This window comes from Physella acuta, unplaced genomic scaffold (assembly GCF_028476545.2).
Source record: "Physella acuta isolate Inbredline_101_S28 unplaced genomic scaffold, ASM2847654v3 ptg001803l, whole genome shotgun sequence".
In the NCBI taxonomy this organism is placed as follows: Eukaryota; Metazoa; Mollusca; class Gastropoda; family Physidae; genus Physella; species Physella acuta.
The window spans coordinates 42,405-54,485 of record NW_026733313.1 but is presented as its reverse complement, the minus strand read 5'-3'; the positions used below and the strand labels follow the sequence as shown (position 1 = coordinate 54,485).

Sequence of the window (12,081 nt, the reverse complement as noted above, 5' to 3'; positions counted from 1 at the left end):
AACCAAACCTCTCATCATCTTGTAGGTCATGTCCATCTCTAACCAAACCTCTCATCTTGTAGGTCATGTCCATCTCTAACCAAACCTCTCATCATTTTGTAGGTCATGTCCATCTCTAACCAAACCTCTGATCTTGTAGGTCATGGCTATCTCTAACCAAACCTCTCATCATCTTGTAGGTCATGTCCATCTCTAACCAAACCTCTCATCATCTTGTAGGTCATGTCCATCTCTAACCAAACCTCTCATCTTGTAGGTCATGTCCATCTCTAACCAAACCTCTCATCTTGTAGGTCATGTCCATCTCTAACCAAACCTCTCATCATCTTGTAGGTCATGTCCATCTCTAACCAAACCTCTCATCATCTTGTAGGTCATGTCCATCTCTAACCAAACCTCTCATCATCTTGTAGGTCATGTCCATCTCTAACCAAACCTCTCATCATCTTGTAGGTCATGTCCATCTCTAACCAAACCTCTCATCATTTTGTAGGTCATGTCCATCTCTAACCAAACCTCTGATCTTGTAGGTCATGGCTATCTCTAACCAAACCTCTCATCATCTTGTAGGTCATGTCCATCTCTAACCAAACCTCTCATCATCTTGTAGGTCATGTCCATCTCTAACCAAACCTCTCATCTTGTAGGTCATGTCCATCTCTAACCGAACCTCTCATCATCTTGTAGGTCATGTCCATCTCTAACCAAACCTCTCATCATTTTGTAGGTCATGTCCATCTCTAACCAAACCTCTCATCATCTTGTAGGTCATGTCCATCTCTAACCAAACCTCTCATCATTTTGTAGGTCATGTCCATCTCTAACCAAACCTCTGATCTTGTAGGTCATGCCCATCTCTAACCAAACCTCTCATCATCTTGTAGGTCATGGCTATCTCTAACCAAACCTCTCATCATCTTGTAGGTCATGTCCATCTCTAACCAAACCTCTCATCATCTTGTAGGTCATGTCCATCTCTAACCAAACCTCTGATCTTGTAGGTCATGGCTATCTCTAACCAAACCTCTCATCATCTTGTAGGTCATGTCCATCTCTAACCAAACCTCTCATCATCTTGTAGGTCATGTCCATCTCTAACCAAACCTCTCATCTTGTAGGTCATGTCCATCTCTAACCGAACCTCTCATCATTTTGTAGGTCATGTCCATCTCTAACCAAACCTCTCATCATCTTGTAGGTCATGTCCATCTCTAACCAAACCTCTCATCATTTTGTAGGTCATGTCCATCTCTAACCAAACCTCTGATCTTGTAGGTCATGCCCATCTCTAACCAAACCTCTCATCATCTTGTAGGTCATGTCCATCTCTAACCAAACCTCTCATCATCTTGTAGGTCATGTCCATCTCTAACCAAACCTCTCATCATTTTGTAGGTCATGTCCATCTCTAACCAAACCTCTGATCTTGTAGGTCATGGCTATCTCTAACCAAACCTCTCATCATCTTGTAGGTCATGTCCATCTCTAACCAAACCTCTCATCATCTTGTAGGTCATGTCCATCTCTAACCAAACCTCTCATCTTGTAGGTCATGTCCATCTCTAACCGAACCTCTCATTATCTTGTAGGTCATGTCCTTCTCTAACCAAACCTCTCACTCTCATCATCTTGTAGGTCATGTCCATCTCTAACCAAACCTCTCATCATCTTGTAGGTCATGTCCATCTCTAACCAAACCTCTCATCATCTTGTAGGTCATGTCCATCTCTAACCAAACCTCTCATCATCTTGTAGGTCATGTCCATCTCTAACCAAACCTCTCATCATCTTGTAGGTCATGTCCATCTCTAACCAAACCTCTCATCATCTTGTAGGTCATGTCCATCTCTAACCAAACCTCTCATCATCTTGTAGGTCATGTCCATCTCTAACCAAACCTCTCATCTTGTAGGTCATGTCCATCTCTAACCAAACCTCTCATCATTTTGTAGGTCATGTCCATCTCTAACCAAACCTCTGATCTTGTAGGTCATGGCTATCTCTAACCAAACCTCTCATCATCTTGTAGGTCATGTCCATCTCTAACCAAACCTCTCATCATCTTGTAGGTCATGTCCATCTCTAACCAAACCTCTCATCTTGTAGGTCATGTCCATCTCTAACCAAACCTCTCATCATCTTGTAGGTCATGTCCATCTCTAACCAAACCTCTGATCTTGTAGGTCATGTCCATCTCTAACCAAACCTCTCATCATCTTGTAGGTCATGTCCATCTCTAACCAAACCTCTGATCTTGTAGGTCATGGCTATCTCTAACCAAACCTCTCATCATCTTGTAGGTCATGTCCATCTCTAACCGAACCTCTCATCATTTTGTAGGTCATGTCCATCTCTAACCAAACCTCTCATCATCTTGTAGGTCATGTCCATCTCTAACCAAACCTCTCATCATTTTGTAGGTCATGTCCATCTCTAACCAAACCTCTGATCTTGTAGGTCATGCCCATTTCTAACCAAACCTCTCATCATCTTGTAGGTCATGGCTATCTCTAACCAAACCTCTCATCATCTTGTAGGTCATGTCCATCTCTAACCAAACCTCTCATCATTTTGTAGGTCATGTCCATCTCTAACCAAACCTCTGATCTTGTAGGTCATGGCTATCTCTAACCAAACCTCTCATCATCTTGTAGGTCATGTCCATCTCTAACCAAACCTCTCATCATCTTGTAGGTCATGTCCATCTCTAACCAAACCTCTCATCTTGTAGGTCATGTCCATCTCTAACCGAACCTCTCATCATTTTGTAGGTCATGTCCATCTCTAACCGAACCTCTCATCTTGTAGGTCATGTCCATCTCTAACCAAACCTCTGATCTTGTAGGTCATGGCTATCTCTAACCAAACCTCTCATCATCTTGTAGGTCATGTCCATCTCTAACCAAACCTCTCATCATCTTGTAGGTCATGTCCATCTCTAACCGAACCTCTCATCTTGTAGGTCATGTCCATCTCTAACCAAACCTCTCATCATCTTGTAGGTCATGTCCATCTCTAACCAAACCTCTCATCATCTTGTAGGTCATGTCCATCTCTAACCAAACCTCTCATCATCTTGTAGGTCATGTCCATCTCTAACCAAACCTCTCATCATCTTGTAGGTCATGTCCATCTCTAACCAAACCTCTCATCATCTTGTAGGTCATGTCCATCTCTAACCAAACCTCTCATCATCTTGTAGGTCATGTCCATCTCTAACCAAACCTCTCATCATCTTGTAGGTCATGTCCATCTCTAACCAAACCTCTCATCTTGTAGGTCATGTCCATCTCTAACCAAACCTCTCATCATCTTGTAGGTCATGTCCATCTCTAACCAAACCTCTCATCATCTTGTAGGTCATGTCCATCTCTAACCAAACCTCTCATCATCTTGTAGGTCATGTCCATCTCTAACCAAACCTCTCATCATCTTGTAGGTCATGTCCATCTCTAACCAAACCTCTCATCATCTTGTAGGTCATGTCCATCTCTAACCAAACCTCTCACCTTGTAGGTCATGTCCATCTCTAACCAAACCTCTCATCATCTTGTAGGTCATGTCCATCTCTAACCAAACCTCTCATCATCTTGTAGGTCATGTCCATCTCTAACCAAACCTCTCATCATCTTGTAGGTCATGTCCATCTCTAACCAAACCTCTCATCATCTTGTAGGTCATGTCCATCTCTAACCAAACCTCTCATCTTGTAGGTCATGTCCATCTCTAACCAAACCTCTCATCATCTTGTAGGTCATGTCCATCTCTAACCAAACCTCTCATCATCTTGTAGGTCATGTCCATCTCTAACCAAACCTCTCATCATTTTGTAGGTCATGTCCATCTCTAACCAAACCTCTCATCATCTTGTAGGTCATGTCCATCTCTAACCAAACCTCTCATCATTTTGTAGGTCATGTCCATCTCTAACCAAACCTCTCATCATCTTGTAGGTCATGTCCATCTCTAACCAAACCTCTCATCATTACTTAGTGACAGCTTGATTTGTTTTTGGTATCCTAAAAAAACAACGGATCAGACTTAATTTGATCTCAATAAGATTGTGTTCATCTAAGTAAACTAAGAAATTCTTTGTTGGATCCAAAAATATACAATCCTTTTTGGGAATCCATTCATTGAGCAGGTGATTAAAAGACGAGAAAAATAGCCGTGGGTGTACACGTCAGCCTGTTTTGCTAGAAATATTTCTGCTCTACAATAGTGGAGATGACGGAGTGTACAATAGAATGGTTGTCACTCACCAAATGGAGTTTTATTTTGAGTTTTCACCGTTTTACACATAAGTACTTTATTATATACGGAATATAGGGGACTTATTTTAATCGGGCAAAAATAATATTAATAAATCCAGATTTCTTAAAATGCCGGCGTTTTAAGCGTAATCGAGTCGGAAAAACTAGGTTTTGCAATTCTGTCCGTATGTCTGTGTGTGTGTGTGTGTGTGTCTGTAAACACGATAATTTGAGCACCGTTACAGGTAGGTTGATGAAATTCCATATATAAGTATTATATCAAATTTGTAGTTCTGTTTAAACTTTTCAGCGATTCCCGGTAACCGGAAGTGGTACTTATTCTACTTTCAATTTTTCAAAAGCTTATTACTTTAGTACTATTTCAGATAGATAAATGAAAGTTTCACATCTAAGTAAAAGATCTAATTCTCCGCCTTCTATCAAACTTTGATACCGGAAGTAGTAATTTACGCTATTTCCGATTTCTCAAAAAAAAAACTAATATGAATTTTTAAAGTACTAATATTTCGCACTATTATACAGATATTGTTTGCCATTCACTTGGGGCGCAATTATTTTTTTCTACGAGATTCTATTCTATTTTAAAAAGTTTAACTAATTAAAAATTGATTAAAATCATGTCTAAATCCCGAGTTGTTATTCCCCGTAGTGTTATATAAGAATATTCGAGAAAGTTTAGGGGAGACCACTCCTGCTTTATTTAAGGCGCTTTGATGTCGGCCTGAGTGCGTTTAAAAATCTTTTAATTGAAGTTCCCATTGAAATTGTAACTTTCTCTTAGTTAAAGGGTTTTTTGATGACGTAGATTTTACTCTAATTGGGCCACGATCTATAAGCTTGAATCTATCTCTGTCTAGCCTCCGATTTAATCCATCTCTGCCTAGCTTCCCAATGGATCTACGTTCTGTAGCACTTGCACATTGGTTGACTTATAGAACCATCTATTATGGACGTCATTACACACTGATTGTTGACGTCATGCATGTCGGACGGATGGACGGCGTGGTCTAACGGTTGAACGCGCGCTTCCTAATCTGAAAATCACGGGATCGTTCCCAGGGAACATGAATGAGAGAGATCATCTTTCCTCTTGTCTTCGTTTTTCTAGAAGCAGGGTTGTATAAATCTGTCGAGGCAGCAATCTCTTGAACGCAGCAAGGACAAGCGCTGAAACGATTTCATGGTCAACAGAGCGGCCGTTAGTCGCGCCGAGCATCATGAGCAGGGGCATTGGTTAGCGCTTCATCCCGTCAGCAGCTCTCTTCAGCCTGTCGTAGATCGTTTTCCAGCTCTGTTCTTCTATCAGCGTTTATATGTTCAGTTTTTGAGTCTTTGTTCAACCATTTTCTGTCTATCATTTTTCAGAATGATGAGTTTTTGGGGAAGGAGTTTCAGGAGAGCATCATTGTTGCCTTGACACCTTTACTGGAAAAGAACCATCCAACACAAGAAATCTGTGAATTTTTTAGCAAGGTAAATTATACATTGTGGTCAGCTTGGTGGGTTGGCTAAAATACACAGTGGGTGTAAGAGTCTTGGTGGGTTGGCTAAAGTACACAGTGGGTGTAAGAGTCTTGGTGGGTTGGCTAAAGTACACAGTGGGTGTAAGATTCTTGGTGGGTTGGCTAAAGTACACAGTGGGTGTAAGATTCTTGGTGGGTTGGCTAAAGTACACAGTGGGTGTAAGATTCTTGGTGGGTTGGCTAAAGTACACAGTGGGTGTAAGAGTCTTGGTGGGTTGGCTAAAGTACACAGTGGGTGTATGATTCTTGGTGGGTTGGCTAAAGTACACAGTGGGTGTAAGATTCTTGGTGGGTTGGCTAAAGTACACAGTGGGTGTATGATTCTTGGTGGGTTGGCTAAAGTACACAGTGGGTGTAAGATTCTTGGTGGGTTGGCTAAAGTACACAGTGGGTGTAAGATTCTTGGTGGGTTGGCTAAAGTACACAGTGGGTGTAAGATTCTTGGTGGGTTGGCTAAAGTACACAGTGGGTGTATGATTCTTGGTGGGTTGGCTAAAGTACACAGTGGGTGTAAGATTCTTGGTGGGTTGGCTAAAGTACACAGTGGGTGTAAGATTCTTGGTGGGTTGGCTAAAGTACACAGTGGGTGTAAGATTCTTGGTGGGTTGGCTAAAGTACACAGTGGGTGTAAGATTCTTGGTGGGTTGGCTAAAGTACACAGTGGGTGTATGATTCTTGGTGGGTTGGCTAAAGTACACAGTGGGTGTATGATTCTTGGTGGGTTGGCTAAAGTACACAGTGGGTGTAAGATTCTTGGTGGGTTGGCTAAAGTACACAGTGGGTGTAAGATTCTTGGTGGGTTGGCTAAAGTACACAGTGGGTGTATGATTCTTGGTGGGTTGGCTAAAGTACACAGTGGGTGTATGATTCTTGGTGGGTTGGCTAAAGTACACAGTGGGTGTATGATTCTTGGTGGGTTGGCTAAAGTACACAGTGGGTGTATGATTCTTGGTGGGTTGGCTAAAGTACACAGTGGGTGTAAGATTCTTGGTGGGTTGGCTAAAGTACACAGTGGGTGTAAGATTCTTGGTGGGTTGGCTAAAGTACACAGTGGGTGTAAGATTCTTGGTGGGTTGGCTAAAGTACACAGTGGGTGTATGATTCTTGGTGGGTTGGCTAAAGTACACAGTGGGTGTATGATTCTTGGTGGGTTGGCTAAAGTACACAGTGGGTGTTTGATTCTTGGTGGGTTGGCTAAAGTACACAGTGGGTGTATGATTCTTGGTGGGTTGGCTAAAATACACAGTGGGTGTAAGATTCTTGGTGGGTTGGCTAAAGTACACAGTGGGTGTAAGATTCTTGGTGGGTTGGCTAAAGTACACAGTGGGTGTATGATTCTTGGTGGGTTGGCTAAAATACACAGTGGGTGTAAGATTCTTGGTGGGTTGGCTAAAGTACACAGTGGGTGTAAGATTCTTGGTGGGTTGGCTAAAGTACACAGTGGGTGTATGATTCTTGGTGGGTTGGCTAAAGTACACAGTGGGTGTTTGATTCTTGGTGGGTTGGCTAAAGTACACAGTGGGTGTATGATTCTTGGTGGGTTGGCTAAAGTACACAGTGGGTGTATGATTCTTGGTGGGTTGGCTAAAGTACACAGTGGGTGTATGATTCTTGGTGGGTTGGCTAAAGTACACAGTGGGTGTAAGATTCTTGGTGGGTTGGCTAAAGTACACAGTGGGTGTATGATTCTTGGTGGGTTGGCTAAAGTACACAGTGGGTGTAAGATTCTTGGTGGGTTGGCTAAAGTACACAGTGGGTGTATGATTCTTGGTGGGTTGGCTAAAGTACACAGTGGGTGTAAGATTCTTGGTGGGTTGGCTAAAGTACACAGTGGGTGTAAGATTCTTGGTGGGTTGGCTAAAGTACACAGTGGGTGAAAGATTCTTGGTGGGTTGGCTAAAGTACACAGTGGGTGTAAGATTCTTGGTGGGTTGGCTAAAGTACACAGTGGGTGTATGATTCTTGGTGGGTTGGCTAAAATACACAGTGGGTGTATGATTCTTGGTGGGTTGAATGTCAATGTTTTTTTAGAATTTCACCCCCCCCCCCCCTCAAACACACACACACAAATTTCAATGGTAAACCTTGACTGCACAATACAAAATCAAATTTGTATTTAACTGACTCTCCTTTTCAGCACTGTAAAGACAGCCCTCGGTCCACTCTGGTCATTGAACTCTTCACACCTGTAGTCCATAGGATACTGAAGCACAACACGGTAAGCTTGTGGTCAAGTCTGCTGTGACCAACAGGGCTTTTAGAACTCTGTGTTTTCTCTTTTATTTGACCCTCAGCTTTATATGATGGCACTAGCCTTGTTCACATGGTCTAAATATTTTCCTTGTAGGATTTTGGCAAATATCCACGTATGAGAACCTTTGTCCAGGAATATATCCAGGCCCTCAACTGTCAGAATGATGGGCTTAAAGTAGTGCAGGCACTAGTCAAAAGGTAAACATTTATTTGTAGTAGTGCAGGCACTAGTCAAAAGGTAAACATTTATTTGTAGTAGTGCAGGTACTAGTCAAAGGGTAAACATTTATTTGTAGTAGTGCAGGCACTAGTCAAAAGGTAAACATTTATTTGTAGTGCAGGCACTAGTCAAAAGGCAAACATTTATAGTCACTAGTAAGAAATGTGTTCCCTTGAATGAATTGAGCAGACTGTAACCTCTGTCCTCTCCTACCTCCAGCATGCATGGACCAGGCAGCACATGTCCACATCCCAGGGTGCTGCCCAATCTGGTGGCTGTCTGTCTTGCTGCTATTTACAATTGCTATGAGGAAAGAAAAAAGTAGGTCAAGCTTCATGCATTCATTTAAAATTCTTTAATTTAACCATCAACTGTGTCATGCTAAATTTGATGGTGGTGCGATTGACTGGGGTGGTGTCAGTGACTGAAGTGGTGGTGTCAGTGACTGGGGTAGTGGTGTCAGTGACTGAAGTGGTGGTGTCAGTGACTGATGTAGTGGTGTCAGTGACTGAAGTGGTGGTGTCAGTGACTGAAGTAGTGGTGTCAGTGACTGGGGTGGTGGTGTCAGTGACTTAGGTGGTGGTGTCAGTGACTGGGGTGGTGGTGTCAGTGACTTAGGTGGTGGTGTCAGTGACTGGGGTGGTGGTGTCAGTGACTGATGTAGTGGTGTCAGTGACTGATGTAGTGGTGTCAGTGACTGATGTAGTGGTGTCAGTGACTGATGTAGTGGTGTCAGTGACTGATGTAGTGGTGTCAGTGACTGATGTAGTGGTGTCAGTGACTGGGGTGGTGGTGTCAGTGACTGATGTAGTGGTGTCAGTGACGGATGTAGTGGTGTCAGTGACTGAAGTGGTGGTGTCAGTGACTGAAGTGGTGGTGTCAATGACTGATATAATAACTCTATTTACCCTCAGCTGTACCCATGACAATGTAAATGGTGAAGACTTTGACCATATAGAGTGGGAGAACAAACTTCTGTGCTATGTCTCTATGATGGAGACTATGTAAGTATGTTTCATATTATTTTTGTATCATGTCGTGGTCCTCAACTTGAGGGACATGCATTATCTATAGCTGGATACTTGTAGGAGTATAGAGGTCGTCACATCTTAGTATAAAGAATAGTTAATACATGTAGTAGAAAGCACATATGTAGAGTGAAGTAATTTTGTTTGTTTGACAGGTCTGAGTTTGATGACTGGCGCTATGTACTGGGAAGTTTATTGCAGCCTATTCCTTTCCCTGATGAGTAAGTATTGCCTTTCTCACTTGTCGGCAGGATACAGTCAACTGGAGCAGGAAATGGTAGATATAGGGGGCAGGTCATGCTAATTCATGCATGGAAGTCATGATCTTGGTTATTGATGTGTCATGATCTTTGTTAATGATGCATAAAAGTCATGATCTGGGTTATTGTTGCATAGAAGTCATGATCTGGGTTATTGGTGTGTCATTATCTTGGTTATTGATGCATAAAAGTCACGATCTTGTTTATTAATGCAAGGAAGTCATGATCTTGGTTATTGAGGTGTCATGATCTTGGTTATTGTTATGTCATGATCTTGGCTTTTATTGTGTGTCATGATCTTGGTTATTGATATGTCATGATCTTGGTTATTGTTGTGTCATGATCTTGGTTATTGATGTGTCATGATCTTGGTTATTGGTGTGTCATGATCTTGGTTATTGATGTGTCATGATCTTGGTTATTGATGTATAGAAGTCATGATCTTGGTTATTGATGTGTCATGATCTTGGCTTTTATTGTGTGTCATGATCTTGGTTATTGGTGTGTCATGATCTTGGCTTTTATTGTGTCATGATCTTGGTTATTGGTGTGTCATGATCTTGGCTTTTATTGTGTCATGATCTTGGTTATTGGTGTGTCATGATCTTGGTTATTTGTGTATCATGATCTTGGTTATTGGTGTGTCATGATCAGTGTTATTCATGTGTCATACTCTTGGTTATTCATGTGTCATGATCTTGGTTATTGGTGTGTCATGATCTTGGCTTTTATTGTGTCATGATCTTGGTTATTGGTGTGCCATGATCTTGGTTATTGGTGTATCATGATCTTGGTTATTGGTGTGCCATGATCTTGGTTATTGGTGTGTCATGATCTTGGTTATTGGTGTGTCATGATCTTGGTTATTTGTGTGTCATGATCTTTGTTATTTGTGTGTCATGATCTTGGTTATTGGTGTGTCATGATCTTGCATCACAACAGTGACAGTCCTCTATTGACCAACCTACCCCTCTAAAAGGTTGAAGCATCCAATGCCAACATAACATTACAACTCTAAATGCCTGGGTGACCCTTTGTTCTGAGTAGTACCTCAGCGGAACCACCCAACTTTATAATGGCATGTGTGATTTATGTATGAGTGCTTTTAATCTTCAGAGATTGATTGCAGAATAATATAGTGACATTTTATCCTGCCTTATTAATGGCAATCCAATGATTTGCCTATTGGTGATGTAACTTCAGATAAAGGACATTTTGATGATGTGCTTCCTCAATTAGTCTATTTCATGCTCATTCATATTTCATTGCTTGTTCTGGGTGGAAAAAAACAAATGTTAGATCATTTTATGGGTTGTAGTAGTTGATGCAGTTCAGTGGCTGCTACATTCAATAGACAAGTGTTGTATGTCATTGTCTGTCAGTTAATGTGTTCTGTCAGTCATATGATATGTGTTGTATGTCATTGTCTGTCAACTATGTTATGTCAGTCATATAATATGTGTTGTATGTCATTGTCTGTCAACTAATATGTTCTGTCAGACATATATGTGTTGTATGTCATTGTCTGTCAACTAATATGTTTTGTCAGACATATGATATGTGTTGTATGTCATTGTCTGTCAACTAATATGTTCTGTCAGTCATATGATATGTGTTGTATGTCATTGTCTGTCAACTAATATGTTCTGTCAGTCATATGATATGTGTTGTATGTCATTGTCTGTCAACTATGTTCTGTCAGTCATATGATATGTGTTGTATGTCATTGTCTGTCAACTAATATGTTCTGTCAGACATATATGTGTTGTATGTCATTGTCTGTCAACTAATATGTTCTGTCAGACATATATGTGTTGTATGTCATTGTCTGTCAACTAATATGTTCTGTCAGTCATATGATATGTGTTGTATGTCATTGTCTGTCAACTAATATGTTCTGTCAGACATATATGTGTTGTATGTCATTGTCTGTCAACTAATATGTTATGTCAGTCATATGATATGTGTTGTATGTCATTGTCTGTCAACTAATATGTTCTGTCAGACATATGATATGTGTTGTATGTCATTGTCTGTCAACTGGTGCGTGCTCCCACTCAGCAAGTAGAAATGCTGTATCTGACTAGTACTGTTCCCAACCGTCAATAATTATTGACGTCTTTCTCAATTCCTTTCAATAAGGAAGTTGGCAATAATTGATGTCATTACATGGCTGTTTAGCCAGTGAAATCTGCCCATGTCTTCTTATTTGTGTAACAATTGATCAATCTCGGTAATTGTCTGGAAAAACTTTGGCCTGAGTGGAAGCAATGTCGTCAGTGCACACTACTTTTAGGTTGAGAGATTACATGGAGCTCAGACAGCAAGACCTCCGACCCCCCCCCCCCCCATAGTTTTTCACATGTACTTCATATCTCTGTCCACCCCTAGCTGTCTGCAACCTTTGTTATCTCCACCCATTGCTAGCTGTCTCCACACATTGCTAGCTGTCTCCACACATTGCTAGCTGTCTCCACCCATTGCTAGCTGTCCCCACACATTGCTAGCTGTCCCCACACATTG

At 41.4% G+C, this 12,081-nt stretch overlaps 1 protein-coding gene across 1 annotated transcript in view; it reads left to right on the top strand.

Annotated features, from left to right (window-relative positions):
• Window positions 1–12,081, top strand: part of LOC131930567 (C-Maf-inducing protein) — a 53,882-nt gene that overhangs the window by 25,776 nt on the left and 16,025 nt on the right. The window contains exons 5-10 of the mRNA XM_059287106.1: window positions 5,640–5,747; window positions 7,935–8,015; window positions 8,145–8,248; window positions 8,490–8,591; window positions 9,185–9,274; window positions 9,454–9,519. Coding sequence (XP_059143089.1) covers window positions 5,640–5,747; window positions 7,935–8,015; window positions 8,145–8,248; window positions 8,490–8,591; window positions 9,185–9,274; window positions 9,454–9,519 — 551 coding nt within the window. The remainder of the gene's footprint in view (window positions 1–5,639; window positions 5,748–7,934; window positions 8,016–8,144; window positions 8,249–8,489; window positions 8,592–9,184; window positions 9,275–9,453; window positions 9,520–12,081) is intronic.